At 33.4% G+C, this 27,766-nt stretch overlaps 1 protein-coding gene across 1 annotated transcript in view; it reads left to right on the top strand.

The window, feature by feature from the left end:
- The window catches only part of LOC128680574 (homeobox protein BarH-like 1b), a 56,323-nt gene extending 46,048 nt beyond the window's left edge, over positions 1-10,275 (top strand). Inside the window, exon 2 of the mRNA XM_053763812.1 lies at positions 7,692-10,275. Within this exon, the coding sequence (XP_053619787.1) occupies positions 7,692-8,083 (392 nt within the window). The 3' untranslated portion in view covers positions 8,084-10,275. The remainder of the gene's footprint in view (positions 1-7,691) is intronic.
- Positions 10,276-27,766: the final 17,491 nt, after the last annotated feature.

Raw genomic sequence — 27,766 nt, 5'->3', positions numbered from 1 at the left:
AATTAGAATGCTATTTGAATTTGGAAACATTTATCTATGGTACGCACGCTAAGCGCCTTTGATTTAGTGGCACGGATTATTTTGGCGCCAACTTTGAAGGATACCGCTAATGTCTTTTCTTAACTTTAGTTAGTGTGTCAAAATATTTCAATTAAACTATGTAGATACATGTTAAAATTTTACGAGATTTTCTAAATCCCACAAATAACCCAAGTACCTAAATAAATACCTATCCAGAAACTTCTGTGTAATTTGTTGAATTAATGTTTTAATATTAGCACTGCGATTATAAAGCAACTTGTAATGCGGCGGTTTTAATTGGCAGTGTTATATCAATCTCTACGACGTTAGTCATAGACAATAGTTCACGACAATTACGCCGACACAATGTGTTTAATTTATGCCATACTAATTGCTTGTAATGAGACATTGTGGCATTCTGGCGTGGGTCCAGGAGTCAGGCTGCAGTCGAGCATGTAGCGGATCAAATGCTAGTGCTGTTTGCAATTCATTTATTTAAAAAAAAAATGGATTTTCACTTGTTAATAACCAACTCTCGTATTCTCGACTTCACTTTGATCAGCTATACTTCCAATCCGTGGGAGTACAGGGACCTTAAGGTGACAAGGGCAATATGCGTGAATATGTCAATCCAGATAGGGTATTTAATATTTGATATTTCAAAAATTAATATTTATGGTTTTACTACATACCTATACTGTGATTAGATGAGCTACCATTATATTTATGTTTTATAAATCTGATAATTAATAATAATTAGATATCTACTATCGCTTTGAAAAATATTTATCTCTTGTCGCTATAACAAAGGCTGCAACCTTATCTATTGCCTATTATATGTAAGCTTTAGTTTCAATATCAATCGCGCCAAATACTTCGTCATAATATTACTAAAACCTGACATTATACCTATAGCCTGTTTATAGTATGCAAATAATGCAGTCATTGTTTTAAACAGGCTATTAGTTTTATGACACTCACGAACTCGCTAATTACTAATTTGATAATGGGTTTATTCGTTTATCGTTCGCTTTCCTTAATTAAGATTTCAGAAACTTCAAAAAATGGGTGACATCAAAATGACATTAGTGTCTCTTTTTAGTAATAGTGCTCAAAAACTGCTGGGTTTACATTCTTCAACAAAAAAGAAAAAAAAACAGATCTCAAAGTCTATATTAATAACTGGCAACGGGCAAGTATTTTTAATGGTTTTATAATTTTAATGGTTTAACAAAAATTACATTCAAATAGAGAGAAAAGTAGCCGATTTGACTTGTATGTGAGTGACGATCTTCTCACTCACAAGTCAAGTCAGCTACTTTTTTTTCTAAATAAATATAAATTAAATAATATTTTGCGATTAGCAACTCCCCAATATGTGGGACAATTTTGTATTTAAAATATGTACAATTCACGTTTGAATAAAAAGAATGACCTCGTTTACCACAGATTAATCAGAATTTCATATTTTTTCTTGTAAGATTACAAGAAATGGCACAATAATGGCAGCGATAATTTGATTTCGGATTTCGAAACGGTTTTGATTCAATAAAGTGTTGTACCGCTACGTAGGTAGGTACTGTACCTATGTAAAAACTATCACGAATTTCGAATGATGACCGTTCACAAGTTTCTCTCAAGAATTTGATAAATAATAAAATTGTTGTTAAATTTGTTGATAGTTTAATAAAATTGTGTATAAGGCAGGTGTTCTGTATATGTTTTTAAATAATTCCTGTATCAATTTCTCTATCATGGATCAATAGCCAAATATCCTGACACGCATTGTATTGTATGTGTATAAATTTTACTTACTATCCGGGCTCATAGTGACCCATAAAGAGCCTTGGCTTTTCACACACAAATGCACGCCAGCCAATGTCAAGTTTATTTTTAACAAATTAACAAACCCCCGACTTTCAATGTTCATTTCGTTACAACTTTTGAACGACTGAACCGATTTTAATGAAACATGGCTAAGAACACTCGGGATATTATCTATGACACACAAAAAAAACTAAACGAAAATCGGTTGTCACAAACAGATACACAGACAGACACATTAAACTTATAACACCCCTTTTTTTGCGACGCGGGTTAAAAAAAGGTTTTAAGCTCAAAAACACACAAGAGCGGTAAACATCACAAAACTACAGATCCCTAAAATCTAAGCTAGTACAGCATCAGAACAGTTTACAGAGAGCAACGGGGCGTGAAACCAGAATACCAGAAACAGAAGGTGGACGTGCCGCGGTGGCACCCGAAATGTGTGTGAACTGTTCATGTGGCCCGTGAGAATGTGGTTAGAGAACCATTCTGGTTTTGGTCTTGTATTCTTCAAAATTAAACGCCCTATGACTATTTATTTTTGTTAAAAATTTTAGCAACTTGTGAGCGAGATGAGCAGCTGACATCATCAAAGGCGCAAATCGTACATGGAGTATATTAACTTAGCATAGCATAGACAGATAAAGTTGGCGTAAAAGAAGCGAGAGGCCTATGGTCAGCAGTGAGCAGAAAAGGGCTGAAGTGGTATAATGTGAGAACATTACACTATGGGAGCACTTGAAATGTAAGCAGTAGAATATTTTAAGAAGAAATTCAGTCTTATATCAAGTCTATTGATTAAAAATAATAATTTAAGTCAAAATATTACGAATACTACGAGGTACTAGATCTACGAATAACGGCTAGGTGCAAGCAACTAATTAAAACATTAATGAAATTTAGAAAAAAGTTGCAATTATTGAAGTCATTCTAAATTTGAAATTAACTTTTTTATAGATTTTTAGAGACTTAATTTTCGGTGCCTTAAAAACTTTACGACTTGATTACAATGATTGATATTCACAAAAAAGTCAATAAAAACCACTAAAAAACTTGTCTAGTCTAGATAACATTTTATTTCTCAGACAACCTGCCATACAGTGATATTCCAATATCTTTGATACAATCACCGAGAAATGACCACAACTAAATCATTGCGTTTCGATTCTGTGATCACTCGATTGTCAAATCGATTGGAAGAAATAAAAACAGAATTAAATTATCTTGGCGGAGAGGTTCACACGCGTCTATAAGATTGTTAAGTTTTGTATAAGTATTTATTTGAAACCCAGACTACTAAAAATAATTTCAAAGGCAATTCAGTTTACCCAACAATATATTACCATGATCGTGTTTATCAAAACACCATTTAGCCGGATACGTCTACCTAATTAAGAAGACACAACGGCACAGCTCATTTGTCGTCACAGAGTGGGCCGACAGTCACCCGACAGTCGCTCGACAGTTGTCAATCGGCTGTGGAAGCAACCCAGCCGTTCAGTCGCATCGATGTTTTGATAATGCCGCTATGAAAAAATGACTCGTGTCTCCTCTGTCGATGAAAAATGCAGTTTATTTAAAGCTTATCTTAATTATAACCATCACATTATTATTATGAATGCAAGTTTGCATGTTCATTACTCAGGCCCTGCCACTAAATTTGGTACACGGGTAGAATGAGGTTACAAAGTAAACCAATTTGTAACAGCGTTTTTATCAAAAAATTCCTACCTTAGCAAATCCCAGGGACATAGCTAGTTTTTAATATAACACTGTAACACACACAACAAGATTACATATTACATAACTTTATAAACATATTTTTACAAATTGGTGTAACTATTTACCAAAACCACAAATTACAAAACTGTTATCAAAAACAATGAAAAATTATAGTCATTTGTACAAGTCATTAGTATGCAAGCCAGTTTGAAATAGTTTTTAGAATATTCAGAACTAACGCCCTCTTATTATGGTCAGTTTCTTTAATTGCAGACCGACTTTGCATTTTAATTCAGTTAGATATCGTGTGGAGATTAAAGGAATAATTTTTCACTTTAAGTACTTACTGTCAATTTATACGTTTACCGTCAATAATCTCCAAAATCGTAGATATTTCCAAGCACTTTCATATTTCAAAACAAGTTCTGGAAAAAAAATTTTACTGACTGCCAGGACATTCAAATGTCTAATTCATTAATTTCATTGTTTTTTTATTTGGTGATTAGAACCGTAATTAAGTTGACATCGATTTTTTAAAATGCTGTCATGTTCCTAAAAACGGTAACCAGGTAACAAGTTTTATCAATCCCCGTGCCAAGCCAATCGTGTAAACGTGTCCTAAGCCTCCTTGTCTCAATCAATCAATCGTTCGGAAATCCATGGAACACACGCGAGTGTATTCGCCACGCTTTTTTCGCGACACAAAAGCCGATGAGAAAAAGGCTTTTTCTAGTAGATTCCTTCGCATAGCAAGGTGTGCAGCGAAAAAACTAAACAAGAGATTTGACTTGTTTGTTGGACGATGGACGGTTTTGTTAGAAATGTAATGCCACGCTAAGCACCCATTATGCATTCGATAGTATTGGCTATTTAATTGGGTAAACAATAAAATGCATAAATCAAACACAACAATTTGTCACCAAAAATTATGACATCACAGGATATCACTCCATATTATGTACTCTATGTAAACTCATGTTTTTGCATATAAAGTAATATTTGTCTTTGTTTTTATTTTAATTTCGTTTTTGACGTTAGAAAAAACTGAAAATAGAAAACTACAATACAATAAAACAATAACGTAATGTTTAAAAAGTATAGGGAAAAGCATATAAGTTTATCACCTTTATAATTATGTACTTTATTTTTTCTCAATGTTAACCAGCTTCATCTTCACTATCCGCACCATACGTGCGTATCAAAACAATTCCAGTTCATGGAATTAAATTGAGGAAATTCGACTCTGAAAAATCATCTTTATGTGAATCATCTTAATAAAAAGTGCTTCCAATGAATTTGGTACAAATATACCTACATAATGTGATTTGGAACACATGAGAAGATTCGCGTTTAAGGTATTGTCAGTGGGAAATGTTTATTAAATTCGATATTTCATAGTAATAATTATTTCTTCCTTAGGTACAAATATCCGAGAGTGTATTTATAGAATTCTTATACCAGTGTCACCCGCGTGTACTCCGTGTGAGTTTTAAACAACATTTAAAAAGAAACATCGTCGCGCAAATTTAAAACCGCCGGGAGGTTTTGAACGCCGCGGCGTTTAAAACGCTCGTGACCATTTGGGCTGTCATTAGTGTTTATCAAATTGTGCCATAAATTGATTACTATTTAATTAACCTATTTTATAAATAAGTAAAGTACTGGTATAATGTCAATTTTATAAATGTTTAATTTTAATAAAATGATTATTCGAAAAAAATGTGCGACACTAATGAAACGCTACACGCCGCGTTAAAACAGTCGTGATATTCACCCTAACGCCATCTATTCCATTTTTCTGGAAGTAATAATAAATAAGGATTACATCGTCTTACCAAATTTCACCTGATTTGATACAGTGTTTTCTGAGCAATAGGATGACGTGTTTTCTGAGTTTTCTGATTGGCTGTGATAGACGGACGGATAGACAGACGCATGAGTCCTATGTTCCGGTGTTTTTATTTTTATATGGAACCCTAAAAATGGCAAACATCAAAAAAAATATTGTGATATCCCTTTTTACATAAATATGTCACATTTAGATTGCAAAGAAAAGAAACTATTGTTTTTACGCAAAATAATTATAGTGTCGTTAAGTAACATCGATAAACCACGTATCGATACGGATGCATTTCTCGATATCCCGATGCACAGTCACATGGCCGTGTCGGATTGAGTTTTTGCGATGGCGGCTTAACGATGTCTTTGGTCTGTGCTCTTTTTTGGCACTTTTGGTGTTTTATACAGTCCTAATTGAGGTTCGGATTCGCTAAGGATGCGATTAGGCCGTGATTAATACAGCTGATGTGCCATTTCGATGCCGGCGGTGTATTACATGTATTTTATAAATGAATTGGCAATCTTTTGTAATTCTTAAATTGGTTGTGACGGTGACCCAAAGGAATCTGACGTGTAATAAATGTGGCCCCATTTATTTCCAAATTAGTAGCTGTCTTGCTTTGTCCATTATTCCATAGCTCTTGTTTTGACGACAACAAAAGTTTAATTTATTGCATTATTTTTTTTTATTCCAAATAATGTTTTTCTTAAGACCAAATGATATTACAGTTAATCAAGGTTGATTATCTTTGAGTACAAAATTAATATTAACAAAAATTGAACTTATCTTACGCGATCCTATTGTTATTTTTTTTTATTATCTCCATTCTCCAGGATCGATTCTCCAATGGTTAAAACGAATTACAATTAAACTTACACTAAAACTTAAATTTAATATGGCAAAAATTATATGTTTTACGATTTTAAAAAGCGGAGAGATTGTTTTTCATAATTTTTTTATTAAAAATAGTTACTTTTGTATTTGACCACCAAGTATCAGTAAACGTGTGGGTTATGTTTACGGCATTTAACGTTAAATTCTGAGGTTTCGTATAATCAGACAATGCAAAGTATTAATTTAATAACAGATATTCGTCGAGTTATTTTATTAATTTTTGCGGTTCACCACATCCAAGCCCATAACATCTTAAAATATCTCTGAAGGTCAACAGGAAATTTTATACTTTTACGAAATAAAGTTTAAATAATTACAGGGTCTATGTTTAGGTTATAGTTAGATGCGATTACCTACACTTGTGCGACTCTCAGAATTAATTAAGACAAACAATTGTGGGATATGCAAAAGTTAAATATTATTTTATGCGGCATTACAAAATACCATAAAACGCAAATTGCTCCGTCTCAATTATAATAAGCTCCACCGTAAAAAATTCAATTTAAAAAAATAATTAGAGGTTAAGTAACACAATCGGAACTAACAAACGTAGATAGTATTAGAAATAGGGCGCAAAAACCGGATACGGAGATAACGTCATTGTTATTCATATCTCCATTTCCGTTATGTTTTAGCTATGCCGGGAAAATTGGATTTTTAACTACCCAGATATTGAATTGTCGTTATAACTGAACAATAATACAATTAATTCATAGTGACCTACATGATAAGCCTTTTAAGATTTTAAAATAGCGTTTCTATTTATCTAGGACCATTAGCTGTTGAATGTTTCTGCATTTTCTGTACTTACTTTTTTTTAAGTTGACATGGCCCCAAATAGATTCGCGTAGTCACACCGCGCGAAACCGTTCACACACGCTTTTCGCGGTATTTGCCATCGTACGCGAGTCAACTTGGGACTTTACGTTGCCGTTGATTGTTTTGCCTCTAAAATGTTTTAAGCCAACCCGTATGTGATTGTATGCTCGTTAAAATGTAACGATTCCTGGGTGTGTTTTATTGTAAGTGTGTTTTACGACAGCCGAGTAACATGTTAGGGCTGCGGGCCCTTTATTACGGTGTCGTAGACTCGTATGATGTTTTAGACCCTGATAACGAGTTGGAAACGCAATTGGCTATATCTATCTATGTCTATAAAGCAGTACTTGGCAAAGTTATAATTATAAAAAAAGGTTTGATTGTGCTTTGTATCAAAGGCGCCTTTGTTTGGGAATTTATTTAATATGGATGTTAAAATTGTTACTTATTCTAAAAAGTAGTCAATTCGAGATGTGTTCCTAGTTCCCTAAATAATTAACCCTAAATCAAAGTTCCTAGATATATTTGACACATGTTCTTATAATAATTTTATTCTGTCTTGTTCCAGATGGCCAGTCAAATCACCTGAACCTCTTCAACAACAGGCCGCAGCCGAAGAAGAAACGGAAATCAAGAACGGCATTCACGAACCACCAGATTTTCGAATTGGAAAAACGTTTCCTATACCAAAAGTATTTGTCTCCAGCCGACCGAGACGAGATCGCCAGCTCTCTAGGACTCTCCAACGCCCAAGTCATCACGTGGTTCCAGAACAGACGAGCAAAGCTGAAGAGAGACATGGAAGAGTTGAAAAAGGACGTCGAAAGTGCAAAAGTACTTTCAGCGCACAAGAGTTTTCTAGAAAACGTGACTGACTTGGGTATATTGAAGAAGAAAGCTATGAGCATAGGAGCGAGCGAGGAGGCCGCCACGAACTTAGTTGTCAACGCCTCCAAATGAAACGAGGCGGCACGCGTGGTCGTGCCAAGTGTCAACTACGATCGACGCGTACTCGATTATTAAATCGTGCTTATCGATATCGATAAACAAAGACTGCTGTGCAACACTTTCCAAACAGACATTAGTGACGTGTCGTATAAATGTTTTATCTTCACTCTAGATTCGTTAAGTACATCACTATTTAATGACTGTAAATACATAGATTTGTAGTTTACTGTACAAAACTGAAGAGAAGCTTCATTCGATAAATGTGATAGTTGATTTTATTATTTAAGTACTTAATTTTTTTATAGATGTATCTTTAAATTATTTATTTCTTCGGGTTATTATTGGTGTATAAAAATGGTCATACCAAGTGAATAATAGTAGATAAATTTATTTAGATTACTCGTGCGTTTATAGATTATATTGAACGGTCGTGATGCTTAATTTGAAGAGGATATTAATTTGAAATTGATATTTCAAACAAAATATTTTTTAATATTTTTTTCGAATTTGTCATCAAAATCGCTACAAATTTATTCCTAAACATCAGAGTTACTATGTAACAAACACCAATTTATGCAATTTACCTCTAAGTGCAATATGAATGGAAAATTACTAAGAACCAGTAAAAAAACCCGTTACAATGTATATATACTTGTATAGAAAAATTAGTAATTACATTTCTTTTTAATGTAGTTTTGTAATGTAATAATAAACGTTAAAATACAACGCCAAGTATAATTTATAATTAGTAAAAGTAATTACTAATTTTAAATTACTTTATAGCGATTTTACTAATTATTAAAAAGAACATGACGGCTGTTAGTGCTAATTACAAGTTACAATCTAAGTAATAACAAGTGATTTATGTTGAAAAAATCTAAGCAAGTGATGATATAGAAGAAACGAGATAATTAATTAAAAATCTACAAGAAAACCCATTAAAAGTGCGTACAGTTTAGTTTTGTTTTTGTTTACACCATAGAGTAAAAATAGTGCTTTGACACATTAAATTTCGACTGACAGATGCTTATTAAGCAGTAAAGAGAAATACTACTCGTAATTTAAACATATTTTATTCGTACATAGTTCCAGTGAGTTTAATTTCTGAAAATTATATTTAAAAAACTTTCAATTGTTTTTAATGCCTGTACGTAAAATTTAAAGTTTGTAATCATATTATTAAATTTGACGTGAAAATGTGTAATCTCTGAATAAATATTTTTTTATTTTAATCATACATTTTCTGTACAATTACATTCAAATTCTACTTAGAAGCGTAAAAATGCCCAGTACTATGGTAGAAACCACAGCACTGGGTTGTGGTACTGGGATACTAATACGATTGAAATGTAGTGAAGTCGAATTTAATGAAGAGCCATCTATAAACTGAATGCCATTTAGTATTAAAGCCGTTAAAACATTACTTTTCCGTTTTATTCTGTAGACAATCAAGATAGTTGATTACCTAATCGAAACATATTTCTATTAAATTTTAGTGACAGGAGAGGGAAATAAACAAACATTTATGTCAATTACATAAATTATAATAATTACATATTATGTTGTTTAATATGTAATTATTAGATATTAAACGACAGTTTGTGATCAGTAGGACAAAATATACAAATAATACATAATGATTTTCAGTTGATATTTATTTACAAAATTTGAGATAGTACTGTTAGCTTTCTTTATTTTTAAAATATGTATGATTCGTTTAAATCACAACATTTCTGACATATATCAACAAAAAAGATAAAATACCTGGACTTTAATCTCTCTTTCCCTCTCTTATAGATTAAACAGTCAGATCAGTATGTATGCTGCCTAAACATTGATTGATCAAAATATTAAACTTCAAAGTGATAGATAGATATATTTATTGAAAATTTACAAAAATAAAGAACCTCGAATTTTTATCGAAAAAATACATCAATAGCATAATCTTGACTTGTTGAATAATAAAGACTTTATTGTTCGCCATTCATTAATTTTAAATGGTAGTATTAACGTCGTGCTTCACTACGATTGAAAGTTTTTTGATGCATTCAAAAAATTTACACGACTTTATTTTTTTTAAGTCCAGCCAATTTTTGTAATGTCTGTCAAACGAATCCTTGTTCCTATTATTATAACAGTTGTAAAATACAATATATCAGTCGATACGCTTTCGCGACATGTTATGTGAATATTACTTAGTGTAAATAAACAAATATGTGTTCTATAACGACTTTTTAGTTACCCACCTTACCCCACAAAGAATGTACTCCAAGAAGAATTACATGAGATTGCATCTCATCGCATCTCTCTCTCTCTCTCTCGCAAGGAATGCATTCATTGCTATGTGCTCCATCTCACTGCCAATTCATACTAAATATGAATAAGTAGACGTCTATCCCGACTTCGCTCGGGTGAAACCATAATAAAAAATTTGAACCATAATAAAAAAATGCCTATGTATGCCCATAAGGTTTCGTCTATCTCTGTGTTAAATTTCATTAAAATCGGCCCAGTAGTTTTTGAGTTTATCCATTACAAACAAAAATACAAATATTTTCTCATTATAATGTTAGTATTGATGGGAATTTACAAACATGAAGCCGTGGTGGTGTAATTGGTTTTTGTTTATTATCACATCCCGTTATCTACTCAACCAAACTTCTCGAATTTGACATTTACTACAATTAGAGTAGAATGAGAGAGATGAATCTCAGAAATTAAGTACTTATTTATAAAGTTCCCGTGGTAGCCGATGGTAAAAGCTAATTAGCAGATATTATGATTAGTAGGATATACATGTGTGGTCCACGGTACCATAATAAAGTCGTCGCAGCAGGTCCTAGCCACGGCGGGAGTCATCAATCTTCATTCATGACTACTTGATGGGAAAGTTCTAATAAGTGTGTTAGCGAGTACCTATGTTTTTGTGAATATTGTCTAATCTAATAACGTTGAGGTGAGCTGGACCTGGAGCAAGACAACATTTTTGATATATAAACGGGATTGTCTTTTCTGGGCTGGTAGTGAAAAAACATAATCCTTCTCTTTCCGCGCGCAGATTGTAAAAGTCAATTAAGGGTAAAGACTGTATACTGGAGATTCTTCTCATTAGGCGTTATTAGCCTAGCAACCTATCACAACTTATGGGGTCTAAATTTTACCTCTATCCCATCAAAATATAGCCTTCGAGTTTCGCAACTCTTGGTTCTGTCAATCCCGTAAGGTATAAATACATGATACTGTATGTATAAGAGCAGGATGATATCCTTGATGACATATATCTACTTGTTGGGATTGGCTTTCTGCCGAGATCAGGAGGAAGCAGCACAATCAGACTTGTTATAGTCCTGCATAATTTAGCGTGACGTGATCAATGTAGACTGGTCTTCATGTGTTTGTCTGTTATATTACGGAACTGAGGACTGTACGAGGTGACTAAGAGTCATATACCTTTAGCAGTTGATTGGCAGCTATTACCATTCCCAAAGACGGTTGACGTCAGGCAGGCGGCCGGTTGTCTTCAAAAAAATTAGGACTGGTCTTCGCGGCGTCACATCTCCGAGAAATGAAGATACCTGCTGAATGACAAATCTGGTCTATCACACCATGAATAAATATTAATATTGACCCAAAACGGCCCACGTCGACGTGCAAACAAATCAACTAGAAAGAAACAATTAAAAATATTCCGTACAAGGCGTGCTGGTCGTGTTAAATGGCCATATTCTCATGGTGTTGTGAAATCGATTGGTGTTGGCTCGGCTTTTACGAAATTCGCTTTGTTAAGGAAACCGATGGCTGCGTCGCGTGCCCGCCTAGGACTAGGGTGGGATCACACAACTTTCATGAATGTCTTTGTATCATTTTCATCATAAAACAGTAAGTACCTATTTTTAGCTAGATATAATAGAATAGGAGTAAGTTTTAGATATTTATGTATTTAAGCTTCATTGCACACAAATACAATTTGTAAAAGCACATTAGATATATCCTGAAAAAATATGTATACAACTTGTAAAATTACAAACCTTAGTAAATTTATATTGCGAAGGTGGAATGTGATTGTAGGAATCAATAACAATAAACGAAGCATTTCCAACAAATCGTATCCAATGTGATCTGTTTATGCTAATAGTGAAAGTCGTGACCTATGCCTTTGAAGACTTTAATAAAATCTGACACCAGTACTAATAATAGCGACACCATAGATAAGAAATAAAACAAAGGCATGTGCAGCCAGAGATTATAATTACAAATTTCCCCACTATTAATTTGTCAAATTTTACATTATATACCTATATATTATATTTAGGACAAATCACACAGGTTGAGGTAGCCCCAAAGTAAATTCGAAACTTGTGTTATGGGATACTAACGATACTATATTTTATAACAAATAAATATATAGATCAACATCCAAGACCCGGGCCAATCAGAAAAACATCATTTACCATCGTGACCCAACCGGGGAACGAACCCGGGACCTCTCGGTTCTGAGGCAAGCATTTTATCAATGTGCCACCGAGGTCGTCAATATAGGTATTTCTAAAAGCTACAGACAACTGCTAAGGAGAAATACCGAAATAATGTACAAACAGATGCGGTAAATCTGTCGAATAATCTGGATAAATTTTTGTCCCAACACTATTCCATCGATTTCCACCACACTGACGTCGATGTCAAATTACAAATACGTTCGAAACTCAAATTGTTAAAACTGTACGAGCATTAGTTACGGGTCGAGTTTGTTATTCGTTAATTGGTCGCCCAGCTTAATCACCAATCTTGACAGACCTCCAACCCTAACTTGTGAGAAGAAAATCACGTTTCTTCCTAAACTGGTCATGTAGCTTATCACGCAAGACTATATTTGAATATTCAACGGAGGTTTTAATGCGTTAACAATGGCGGTTTCTTCTAGTGATGAACCGTAAACAATATTATAATTGTTTGTCGGTCGTCAAGACATCGATGGTTTTAATTATCCGGATTGTGCTGAATGGCACGTGGATATGGTCACCACTTTCTATTTACTTTTGCGATTTTGTCGTCTCTGGTGGTCCTGTAGCTAAATATCTGTTGTTTTTTGACAATCGAGGTTTGAATACAAAGGTCACCTGCTTAATGATTATGCAGATGACCAAATGACCTCATCTATTTCTGTCGCCAAACAGCTGAGATTGCATTATTGTGTTCCGGTGAAAATATTAAGCAGCAAAAAGTTCACTTTATTAGTTGATTCAAATGTAGTCTTGACCACACTTAAAATATCATATTGTAATCTGACGGAATCGAATACGCACTCGACTCGGCAATCGTAAAACACAATTTTAATGCTATCTGTTCGATATTTTTTACATATAGACTCATCAAATACTCTATCAGCAAGCGGCAAAACAGGCCCACTCTTTCATAAACCTGTGTGATTGTGTGAAAAAGGAGAGGAGAAATGTTATATTATATTGTTAATTATTCTGCCAGATGTCTGGTTATTTACTGGAAAAAAAATACGAAAATAGGTTGCAATTTCTTTGTATATAATATTACAATGAAAAAATTGTGTTGAAAAACATAAACTTGTTGCACAGTTTGTTGTGGCTACAATTCAATAAACTTCGTGTGAATATCATACATACAAAGACTCTGCAACAATCACATTCATTTAAATAACACGAAAAATGAAAAAGAATTACAAGAATTAAGTAAGCAATACGATCATTAGCGCTGAAAAATACATCATTCGAAGAAAAAAGTAATAATATAGCCATGAGCTGTTAATTCATCTTCCATTTACAAACTAATTAAGACTTTTCATTGATACATCCCTTGGGTTGTTCTATATTTAAAATTTTAAAAGTACAACTTTCGGTCTCTTTGTTCGGAGTTTAATACTGTAATTTTGAGGTCGGACTCCGTGATGGTAGGGTGTAACGTTTCATTGTAATGCGGCCAATTTTGGTACGCCCCCCGAAATGTATCCGAACACCTACTGAGTCATCCTTTAACCAAGACGGGGTAAATGTCGAAGTGTCAACTTACACTGGCAATATCATAAAACAGTTGTTGATTTCGAACGTAACAATTCGAAATTCAAAATAATTATGGGGCACAATCATAGGATGTTATTACTTTACATTTGTTTTAGAACCGCAATAAAAGACAAGAATTTGTTTTGAAGGTGTTGCAAGCTGTAATTATTCTTTTGAGTGCTCGTATCATTCATGTAATTTACCAAAACGAAAATATTCAATTCGATTGTAATTGTACTATTAACGTAATTATTATGAGCATGCATGTTTAGATAATGAAGTAAGTACTTACTCTACTTTTATATGAAATTATGTACACGAAATTTCAATAAAAAGTAGTTGGTTGATATATATGTATCGTATCATATCATATCGATTGAATTTAAAAGTGGATGCTATTTCCCGCATTAATATTTTGATCTAAGTAGATAAATATACACATAGCTCCTTATTTACGCATAAATAATTAACTTTGAATTACACTTTTTAAATATCCTTGTCTTTGTATCTAGCGATCATTGTAACAGTCCTAGCACAAACAACAAAAAAAAGTCGATTCATACGGTTCAGAGCTGCGATTTCGACGATGGCCACGACATTCATATCATTCACACTTTTAACTTGGGTTATCTAGTCTGTGGGCAACAGAAGACAAACGATATTGTTATCAAAGCGATCAATAATAATACAAAAACTTTAGATTATAGATGTTGCAAGTAGATTAAAAGATGAATTCGCTAGAAGTTATGATGGAAGGTGTAACTGAGTGGTACCCCAGAAATGGAAAACGGAGCGTAGGACATCCGGCAGCTAGATGGGCCGACCATGTAAAAGAAATTGCTGGCAACAACGGGATAACGATTGCCCAGGATAGCCTATGCCTAACAGTGCGTCACGGAGAGCTGCAGACAATTAATGATGATAGAAATTTCACAATCTATATTTAAGCTTGATTAACTATTATTAAAATTCTTGTAAGCAATGCTATTAAAGAAATGCAATAATTTTATATTCTTTAAATTATTAAAATTAAATACTTTTCACGGTGTGTCAGCTACGAATAGACATTGAATAATGATTGTCCTAATGGAAACATCGTTTAATTACTTTCGTGTAATTAATTTGAAACACGCCGCCTCCAGCGATGACAGTTGTGCGCCATTTTGTGTCTAGATAAGTAGTTTTTTTTTTTTTTTACTTTTAGCGTAGTAGAAGACATTATTAACAGAGTTATATAAAACGTTTATATTAGGTTGGTTTTAACATTTGGGCGCCCTATTATTACTCGACTTTTATTCGTATGTATAAAAAAAATGGTCAATAGAAGTTTTTAGATAGGTAGGTAGTCTATATTCCTCATGGATTAACTCTCTCATATTTTTAACTCAAATCATTTATTCAGAATTTAGACCTTCACAGGCACTTTTTCACGTAAATTTTTATATTAAATAGTTATTTCTCACAAGCTACAAACTACTGGCTACTGGCATTTCGGAACGACCACTGGCTGAGAAGAAATACCGACTCACTCACTAATAAATAACAGCACACATCATCTAATTATCATCATCATCATCTAAGTAGAGACTTAAAGTCGATCCACATAAGTTGTAATACTAAACAAAGTAAAATCGATCTACACTATAATGGGAATTCAATAACAAAACTAAACGTTTTTTCTCACACTTCCCCTAAGGATAAAGAATTACCGAATACCCAGCGTCCTGTAACGAATTAACAAGAGAGCATCGCAAAATGATGAATCGCCTAGCAGTTGGCCCAACTTCCATATTCAGAAATAATAAATAAAGCTAAATAAAACTCTATGGCTCTGCACATACGTAGATTATTTCACAACGCGCCAAAAACTTGCATGCTAACAACTTTTTCATAAATACAAATCGAAATTAGAACAAATTATTTGAGTTGTCGACATCAAAATGTCAGTGGCAAGGGAATTTAAACTTTACATTCAAGTTAGATGTACAGAAAATAAACACCGTGCCAAAATGTAGATGATCACAATGGCTTTTGGAAGTGGAGTGAAATCGCAACAATGGGCGATAATGAAGTGGTTTTGTCATGTTTTTAGGCGTTTCGCGGCGTGTGTGGGTATATTAAAGTACAATTATGTTATAAATGGGCGTTTATTGGACTATTAGTATGACGACGGATCGAGCGGCACGTTTGGAAACATGGCATTTTGAAATCGGTGTACCATAACGCACAGAATTGTTTAGATATTCTAAAAAAACATCGTAAGGAAACATCTTTAAATTGTCCTGAATGCCAATAGCTGTGGCAAAGATGTCAGTCTATCTATTTCCAATTTTAGGGTTTATTCTATTCTAAATAATTATTGCTTTATTTTATTATATCAAGCTTTGTCAGTTGACAATTAATGTTCACGGCCAGATATTATGGAGACTAATCTAGAATATAAATATTACGGAAAAGGAGGACAATGTACGATACTCAACCAGAATAACGTATAATAATAATACGGTCATAGTAATGTAATGTGATCGTCTTACAACATTTTTTGGATCCACTTAAGTAATACGTTTAACTAACATCAAGTATATTTTTTATTACGGTAGATACTATGATATGTACTAGGTATGTTTCGCTATTCAAAAACTCATATTTCTAGAAAAAAATGATAATCCATATCCATAGTATAATATTATAAAGAGAAAAAGATTTGTATTGAATAAACTCAAAAAAATTCTTAAACGATTTTTATTAAAATGCACAGTGATAAACGAAACGATCAGGAGTAACATAGGCTACTTTTTTATGGTTTTACCCGAGCGAAACCGAGGTAGTCGGTTATGATATTTGATATAATGAGTAAAACTTTTCTTCCCGCCTGTACATTATACGAAAATAATCAGACTCTCAGAATAACAGACTACATCATAATGGAATTGTGAAATAGCGCTGTCCTCGTACACTAATCGCCATCATTGAAGATGAAGACATGTTCAATTCAATATTACAATCACATGTGGAGTGATTTGGGGGACCGATTCAAGTATTGTGTCATTACAACGTGTTTTAATTTAACGGCTTTGTGGAAAGAAAACAGAAATGAGCTCACTACTTATTAGGTTTATCTACGAGATACTTACGTTACTTTTCATTTTAATTATTTCCATGTAATAGTAAAACAAATGGCTAATAAGTCGACCAGCTCAACGTCACTAGTTTTGAAGGTATGGTATTAATTGGTCCCCCGGTGGACAAGACTACGAGGCTTGTCAGTGACAGCTAACGAGACCTGATCCCGGTCCAAAGACGCCGCTCTAGTCAGGGAGCTCGAATAATTTTTTAACCTTGAATCGGGTAAATTCTCTCTATATTTATTTATCTCTAAAACATAAAAACCTAATTGATCAAAAGGAAAAATAATTCATCATAGGACTAAATATTATAATAGTAATAAACCTATTTCAAGTTCATGTGCCAACTTTTACAAAATTTATTATATGGCGGTGTTTATTATATTTATATATTGTTTAAATATTTTTATTGGCTGGAAAATCTTTAAATAGGTTGTAATGATGTCCCCTTAAGAAAACAAAAAAAAAACTAACTAATAAAAATAGAGTATGATTATTATTGTGTCTTTACCCTCGACTAAGATACACCGTAAGAAATTGTGACACGTGCTTAATCTGCCGAAGCCTTGTCGTAGTAGGGCTTATGGTTCTTTGTTCGCACATCACTTCATTTGAGCCGCGAGCAGAGATGGTTTCCTCCCAGTTTTTACCCGCAAAGATTCACGATGCACCTAATTTCACCCCAGATTTAAGATTGATATTTAATTCATAATTTGATTTTTGGTTATTTTCATTCACGTAATATTAATTAATATAGATTAATATTTTTACTTAATCATAAAAAACGTATTGAATTAATAAATTGTTGTATTTTTTTTTACAAAATTATATTTTCGAATATTATTTCATTAAATCAACCAATACAAAGAGTTAAAGGATCTTTATCATTAGTCTCATCGATATCTGTCATTATACGTAACACAAAATGTTTCTTGTAATCGCACATATTCATATCGTTTCTTGTCAATGTTTCTGCAAGAAACGGTTTGTGTTTTCACCCAGGTCGAAACCCAGTGAGCCGATTGGGAATTTAACGACCGCCATCTTTTGGCCGTGATTACTAATAAGACCCGGTTACATTTCAAATGCATGCCGTCTGTCACAGGACAGATATGTTCTACCAACCTATAAGAAGCTTTAAACATTAATTTGATACTTATTAGAATGGAATAAGGAAGTAAATAGATGAATGATGAAGATCTCATGTTATAATCCGATAATAATATTATAGGATGTATTTAACGTTTGATATTTGCTGTCAGATTAACGGTTACTTGACGTGAAGGTGGTCAAGTACCGGGATAAATATGTCGGTATTAATTAATTAGGAGTGATCTGAAGAGTGAGTCAGAAATATTCGTAAATATACTGAAAGGAATATTTCTAGAAATGGTGCCTTATGTGAACAACATAAAAAAAAGATAAAGCATATTTTAAGCTAAAGGTGTTTTGTCTCGTGTTGTCAATGAGAAATTTAGTAAGTGCGATAGTGACAAAACATACTTTAACTTAAAGTATGCTTTATCTTTTTTATGAAAACAGGTTAGTCTCTGAAAGGATCTTTTTTATTTGATGGATTTTTGAATCAAAACCGAACCATAACCCAACTTTGCCGTTGTCAAATCAACGGTGGTAGGTAACTGAAAAGGTAAAAATGCCGGATCGATCTACGTGCAATTGCGATCCAGCTGAAGTTATTAGCGTGAATGGAGGTTTTGAAGAGATATGTTACCTTCCCTGTCATTCACATCACATATATAGGTATGAAAATCAAACGTCATCATTGTAGTTATAGCATAATCGTTTGTACTCTAGTGACAGATAACAAATTAACATCAAAGGTTTAATATAAAATTATGATATTCTGGTTTTGATCTTAAAGGAAGCGGTTACTCGTTTTATAAATAAGATATAAATCAATGTGCGTAGTTTATGTCTGGTTTACAGTTCAAATGATAAATTGACGTTTCTCAGATCGTGTTGTTTAGTTACGTATAATCCGGGATTATACGATCTCTATTAAGAATTTGTTTAAATTAACTGGCCCGTATTTTGAGCCAGGAGTCAAGCACGTATCGTACAATGAAGATAAAAAAAATAAATAGGTAGGTTTTTTCCAGTAGGTTTCCAACCGTAGAAATGGTTGCCTTGTCACCGCGTCATCATCTAATATTCCTTTCTTATTTTCAATTTCGTTCACAGTCTCTATTTTATATTCAACTCCCGTGGGAATTTCGGGAGTTACTATGTGTTATTCTAGGATTCTACCCGTGTACCAAATTTCATAATAATCCGTTCAGTAGATTTTGCGTAAGTAACAAACGAACATACCTACATACATTTATAATACTAGCAGGATTGTAATTTATTACCTTTTCTTTTTATTTAGATGTAGGTAACAACTGTCTACTCCAGGATGCTTACTTCATTTAATTCCTATCTCCGTAATATATATATATATATATTTATCGATAAAGGAAATAAGGATGAACTACATTATTCCTATCAATTTAAACTAATCAAATTACAATAAACAATCGTCCATAACAAATCCTGGCAGCTGAGCTACCCATTATATTAATAAACTATTAAAGTAACAACTTTGGCGGTGAATAGCTCCTAATTATTTGGAAAAAGGCGTTAATAGACACCCTAATAGGCAGTTTTATGAGCCGAGCGCGCCGCCAAAGGCCTTCTGTTGTTTATTGACCTCTTTTTGGGTTCCAATCTAAGTTTTTGGGTAAACACGTCGAATCAGAGATTTCAATTCGTCAATTTGAACCTTTCCACTCAAATCCTGTGTTGTGTAACGATTTAATGGAACCTCCGTGTTTGAATTTGAATTTAGAAATCGAGATGTCTACGTAATGTTGGTACAACCTCGATCTTAATTAATGTTTTGTTTATGGTGTGATAGAGCGGCTAACATTTGCGTTATTATTTTATTTTTGCACTGAATATCTTATTCTTCTTACCTACGCTTCTTCTTCAGTACCTAAGTATATATTTTCAAAAGATTTTAGTGTAAAGGAAAAATCGGAAACCTTATAACGTCACTCGTATCAGCTGGTATAGGTACCTAGATTGAATATAATGAATAATTAAATGCATATTTTCATTCTGCTTCTGCATAAACTGCTGACTATAAGTGATCCCGTTATTCATAAAAACGTTAAAACATAACCAACTTTAAGCTAAAATATGTTTTGTCTCTTTCTGTGAATGTCAAGGTATAGTAAAGTGCTATAATGAAAAAACATATTTTTGCTGTAAGAATGTGTTAACATTTTTATGAATAACGGTGTAGAATAACATGTTAATTATAATTGGGGCTGTGCTGTGTTGCCAGTATGCGTACAGTACCTACCTACTGCTTAGGTTTTTAGGTGTTTACCTACATGGAAGTATTTCTTCGTGGCAGATCCGATCCTCAGCGCAGTTCCTAGATACCTATTTACCATAATTTTACATGAGCAGTGCATAGCAAAATGAAACCATCAGATGGTTTCGCTAAGCGAACCAGTGTCCAAAAGAATAGGTGCTATTGCACCATAATTTATAGCAAAACCCGAGCTATAAGACTATAATAGCATTCAAGCCACCTCCGTTGGAGCGAGAGGGACGGTCGTATTGGAGTGAAAGAGACGGACGACCAGAAGCGCCGCTCACGTCAAAATACGTGCTCCATTCGTTTTATTACCTCACGGGGGCGTAGAGCGTGAGATACTCCAATATCGATAGTTTTGTCATTTGTTTTTTTTTTTATTAATCTTCGATTATTTTGAAAATTTAAATACTGTTGGTTCACAATTAGTTAGACGAGGAGACATTTAATTTTAAAATTATACCTATTTCATCAAAATTAACTCAATTGGCTTCACTGACCTACCTACTGATTTTGTTATTTTTTTCTAAATAGAAGATAATGCCTACATTGGAAATGAAAAAGTTTGTCTCATATTTTTAATTTATTAAACACTTATCACACAATACACTGTTGATAATAAAAAACCCTCTTAGTGTCAATAATATATCTGAAATATCGTACAATTAATAAAGCGACCCAAAATAAGAAATTCGTCACTATTACCGCCACTTATAGAGCAAGTTGTTTGTTTGTTGACTATACAGCAATAGTACTATCGATACAAATCTCAAAATGTTTATCGATATAATTTCGAAGTGTCTTGAAAGGAACTGTGTCCCAGCTCTAAGGGCGGTGCCGCGGCAACATCAAAGAAGCCCACCTCTTTGATGTGGCCGCCGGCGCGCGCCTCCAAACGCCGTAAGCGACAGATCCATACGTCATCCTGCTGTCATTATAACGCCTCACAATCGGCTGGGGAATGTGGAATTACTTACGAGACAATATAAATTGACAAGCCGGTTTAATAGCGATTACTTGCTTTGGCTGTCATTCTCGGATTTAGCCTTTTAATGATCGATTCAATTAGTCGATGACTTATCATCGATGGTTTGTGAGGACTTCAGGTAAACGAACTTTCAGGCTAAGACATGATTTATGTTGTTATTGATTAGTTAGTCTGTTTGGGAAAACGCAACAACAAATTCTGTAAATAAGCTAGTTGTCTTATATATTTTACGAAGCAGATTGAACCAATAGTTATTACTTTTTTTATTGGTACTTAATATGAGTAGACTATAAATAGGAATATAAATAGGAGAAATAACATGAAGATGTAGTTGATGAATCTATTAATTCATGGAAATACACAGATGTTATTCCTTTAATGAAGATGTAATTCTTACAGAAAATTAAACAAGCGGTAGAATGGACATAATAACAAGGGAAAGGTAAAGAAATGCAAATCAAAATTGTCACAAAACGCGTCCCATTCCCACTATACTCCCAATGGTGGACATGTGTTAAACTTGTTGGGTAACCAGATAATTAATATAAGAGGACAGAAAAGAACGGAAGATTTTTGGAAAGAGTCTTACTTATGACACATTTTTTGTTGTTGCATTTATCTTATTAGGTTGGTATAATTGTGATATATGCAAATATTTATTTATTAATAAAATACTATTTTAGAGAAGTTTCACAACAATTTTGACATAAATAGGTCATCAGTCAGATCAGTCTTATCCACATTGTGATTCTTGTGAATCAAGATGCGTCAAATGAAAGGTTCGCAACGAACATTGTGTTAATATTGCAATGCAATGACCATTAGCTTTTATTGTTAGCTCGTAAACTCTTCGGTTAACCGCTTCACTTCAAAATGTTGCGCTGTAAAGAGGTCCTCGCTAATGTATATTTTTAATGTTACTTATTGATATTTTGCTTTTTTGTGTAGATATTTTTATGAAAGACGATAATGTCAGTCAAAGGCGAGGGTATAAAAAATTATCTGCTTTTTGTCCAATATCGGTCTTATTTTGCATAAATCTTAGAGTTTTATGATTACACTAGATGTTGCCCGGGGTTTCGCTCCCGTGGGAAATTTGAGATAAAATATAACCTATAGCAATCTTGGATAATGTAACTTTTTAATGGTTTACTTTTTAATTACTCGCCTCAAACATACAAACTCACAAATGCTTACCTCTTCATAATAATAGTATAGATTTAACAAAAGTTTCGATTTATTATTCCAAAAACCAATAAAAATAAAATGTATATATATAGATCAATACTAAAATCAATTACTCATAATCAAATCATATTACAATTCCTGGATAGGTATCAAATAAGCTGAACAATTTTTCCCATATGAATAATTATGTTATTTAAATGTTTTATTTCTTAACAATAGTGAGGTCTAATTTTGAAAGCTTACAGTACAAAAAGAAAATTACAGGTTATTCACAAATGGCTATTGTGTAGGATAATTTGGGTAACCCTTCTTCAGAATGGAACGTACCCACTGATATTAGCTTAAGTCTGAAGCATTGAAGCGACATACATTGCTTATTTTCAATGTAAGCGATGCATCAATACGGGATGCGACTAAGCAATGTGTGTCGATTTGCCGCTACGTTGTTCTTATGTAGAGAGCGGGCAATCTATGTATAATGTTAATTTTATTCGCTACACGAGTTTAATTAATTCCATGTCTAAATACAATAGCTACGAGAAAACGTAATTATAATTTTGATGTTATAACTGAGAAGCGAGGAATTACCTAGTTGTTAATATAAACCAGCAATTAATTGGGTACAGTTTAAATTATGCAACGTTACGGGTTTTTAGCCATTTTGCTTGGAGCTGGAAGAAAACTAAATCTATATCTACCTATTTATTCAATTTCAAGGTTATTCTCATTAACGTAACCTTAAATGCTGTAACCAAAACAATACCAAATATTTTTTTCTGACTAATAGGTAAATAAAAATAACAATGAGAAACGTTTAGCTAGCCAAAACCTCCAAGGTATACGGCTAATGAATTTATTCTGACAAAAATAGCTTCGAGAAATCATACTTAAGTCATTAATCACTATAACGTCCAACGTCCACCGCAAATCCATCCACTATAGAACCTACAACAGCATGTAATTAAATAAATTTAACAGATAACCATGGATAATTAACTCACAAAAGTGTGTTTCACATCCGTCAGCCTTTATCAACGAGAAAAATCGTCTAATTCACACTTTCAAAGGCAAATTTGACGTTCGATTTTGCTCCTAGGGTTGCCAACTTAGGCGTCACCACCTCCAAATTTTAGAGGATTTTTAAGAGATTTATACTGCAATTTTAAAGGTAATTGACTCGTAGGAGTCCAAATCATCTAGCTATATGTTTAATCTTTTATATATATATAGATTGACATTTAACACTATTAGTCATACATTGTAAGCATTTTGCTGCTTAGCTACTTTGCTGATTAGAAAGGTACTTGGTCAGTAGTACACCAAACATTTTACAATATATACAATAGGTATCTGCTGTATATTTAGTCAATACAATTGCAAGAAATATAATTTCAACAGAAAGATTATTACCATTTTTTCATCATCACTAGTTAGGTAAACTTGTGGTAAATTATGACTACTATGACTAGCATTTTTTCAAGAGTTGGCAACACTACTCGCGCTGGTCAAATTAATCAAACGGTCCTAATTATGGCATATTTTAAAATGTTTTGGAAGGAACGACACAATTTTGACAGAGGTGCAAAGATAAATGATGGTTAATTACTAAACGGAGGTTAGGCGTGGCCTGATTCGAGTCGGAACTCGGGTTTAATGGGTTTGCAACTGTTGTGCTTTCGGATTTTGTCAAGGTCATTATTTATTGCTGCAGAAATATCCATTTATTAGCGAAAAGATTTACATTCGAGATCACTATAGCTGATTAGTAATCGTCTAACTCGATACACTCGATTAATTGTAGGTTATCCAACTTAAATATAAGGTAATATAACTTTATTTCAAGTGAATTTAATTTATAAAAAATAACCTAATTAAACAAAACCGAAGAGCTATTATGATCCAAATTATATATGTAATTTCTGATAATTTTGATCTAAAAAACTCAACTTAAATAATTGCTAGTTACTAATGGGTTTCGACAGTTTATTATTTCATGTTCACTACCCAAATATCACATTAGAGAATTGTAACACCTTTATCGATTTCGCGATCGTGGGAATCGAGAACCATAGTTCTCAACCACTTTGATACACCGTCTACCAAGATGAGTCAGCAGTGTTGCTATTAACGTACAACCAGAAATTCTTGAGCCTCCTCCCTTCCTTCTGCACCTTCTACAACAGACCAGAGAAAGGGCTCATCGCAATCAGTCATTGTTCTATCAATTCTGGCCAAATCACGTCTAATGAGTAGTTATCTCTCTCTTCTTGAGTACATGTCATAGATAATTCGATTTAATGGCCGGGATCATAATTATCGAATTAGGAACAAGCGGGGCTTAACACTGCAATTTTTTTCTTTTTATTTTTTTAGTACCTATAAGTCTTACGCCAGAACGTGAGAAATTTGATGTAAGTATTAATATTTTTATCATTTACATATATATCTTTATACATTAAAAATATTACTAAAGTAGACAAAAATCTATGGTAAAATTTGAAATGCAACTGATATGAAATTGTTGACGTCTATCTTAACTACCTCGAGTAGAGATACTAAATGACAGAAATATAATTATGATGTACTTATGTATAGACTATCTACTAGATGGGTTGTTCTTTGAACTTTTATTAATCGTAATAAAAGTTTTATTAAGTAATCGTTATAAAATTTTATTCATCGTAAAATATCATTTCATCATTCATTTATTTTCATCTGTAATGAAGATAATTTCATTAAATTTTAATAGTGCACGCACAACGAATATAAATTATTTTAAAATCTGCGCTTTGATCAAAACAAAAGAGTGCCGCTCAGTTACTTTTCAATTTTCCCACTGACATATAACCTCGTCAAGTTTAAAGGGCATTTCTACGAGAGATGTAGTGCGCACAGATTAACTATTCAATTTAGTTGGATTGCATTGTCGGCTCGGGATCTCATATAGCAGGCGGTCTCTGATTTATAAACAATACGTCAATGACGTAAGCTTCTTTAGCGGTTCAGATTTATCGCTAGTGATGAGATGCGCCCGGATGCTGTAATATCGATAATTTTGCTTTCAATAATGTTTATTTAAGTAGGAGTTGAAAGAAACGTATATGTTAAAATGCTTGATATAGCTACTAATATGACATGACCGTGAATAAATGCCATAGATGAGGAGATAATATGATGCTGAAATGTTTCTAACACATATTCTTTCGGCACCATATTTCCATTCTATAATTATAAATACAAAAGTCTGTCTATCACGCTTTCACCATTAATTCCAAATTATTCCAAATTATTCAAAATTTCATCAAAATCGACTCAATAAGCCGCTCGGCCGATTTTGATTAAAATTTGAATAAATATAATTTATTGGTGGAATTATAGTAGAACAAAAAATAATGAGAATGGGACAAATATAATGAGAATATTGGGAAGGTAACATTTGAATGGTTTTATTTAAATTTTAGAACGTTATCACCTCAAAAGAAAAGAAAATAAAATCGATAACTCAAACGTTAATAAGTACCTATAACGTGAATAAATTTATATAAAAAAATAACATGCGGTTTTGGGGTCACAATAGATAATGACTTTTTAATTAAACCACAGATGCGTACATAACACCGGTACTACAAGAAATTATAGACATCTCAAACGACATCAAAAATTCTGTTTATCGATATCAAGAAACAGCGTTACTGACGCAAGCTCGCCCCTATCCGCCATTCCAGTAATCTTGAATCACGCGTCTATACACATTACTACTACAAACATGGATCTACTGTCCCATTCTCGTGCGTACTTTCTCTCTTGCTATCCTTTTCGCACGTCAATAAGTGGGCTCTTGTAGTGCGAAGCGCGGCTCTTTTGAAGTATGGAGGCCACGCCCCCCGCCCCGCCCCGCTACCCGCGCTCGTGCAATTCGTCACGGAGTAATGACAATGCTTTTAATTATTGAAGGAAATGTCCGGTGAGAGATTCGGAAGTTGCAGATTTATGATATTTCTAATTGGATTTGGAATATCTGTTTCTTATTGTAGGTACTTACCTAAATAGTTTAGTAAAATATTAATAGAATTTTCATAGGTTTTATGAATATTTTATTTATCTCATGTTGATTGTTGATGTTTTTTCTATGTTTGCACATGATAATGTAGGTAACGTCTTAAGTGAAGTATTTTTTTTTATTGATTTGATTTTTATGTCTATATGGGCCATAGATATCATTGTTAAATACGAAACAAGTAAGACAAACCTTTCTAATGAGAATCCTGTAAAGTAAAACAATGTTGTCAAGCGCATATCATTAAGTTACCTTATAATTTTTAATTGGGTGAATTCGCTATTAATTGTGTAGGTTGATGTGCTGTTATCTGTACCTATAGCCAAGTATAATAAATAACACTGCCTATTTTGATGACTACCTAATCAATAAAGTAACTCAAAGTGAATATTAGACCAAACTTGGTTGGAAAATATCATCAGGTTCATGAATCCACAACTCCTAAAGCTTGATTCCTGAGCAAGCCAGTAAAACCATAGTAATGTGGCACGACGATATCCGAGCCGAGAGCCAATGCATTCTGAACACTCTTACAAGTTACATAATTACAGACCGCGACTTCAAAGGTGCCGCCGAGCCTATCGGCCCCTTTGTAGTCTACTAAACGAGTCCCACCACTCATACCAATATCACACTTAACACTATCACAATAAAGAAGGTTCTTACGTGCCGTTGTAAACCTTTCTTAACACCTTAACGGAGTAAAGGGGCATATCAGTTAGGGATTTTGCCATGGATACGTCAAAAAAGGTTTTATTACGTTCTTAAATGAGACCGCACGGGGAGAAACGACGAATTAGGTCATTCGGATATTATATTTTATGAAAAAAGTGTTGTGATTGATTCCATGTTCGATGACATTGACAATGAGCATGACTACTGGGAATTCTTATTTTGAAATGCGTGCCGTGAGGTTGTTAGTC

This window comes from Plodia interpunctella, chromosome 24, assembly GCF_027563975.2.
Source record: "Plodia interpunctella isolate USDA-ARS_2022_Savannah chromosome 24, ilPloInte3.2, whole genome shotgun sequence".
Classification (NCBI taxonomy): Eukaryota; Metazoa; Arthropoda; class Insecta; order Lepidoptera; family Pyralidae; genus Plodia; species Plodia interpunctella.
The sequence above is the reverse complement of the archived record's forward strand: the minus strand, read 5'-3'. Positions and strand labels throughout refer to the sequence as shown.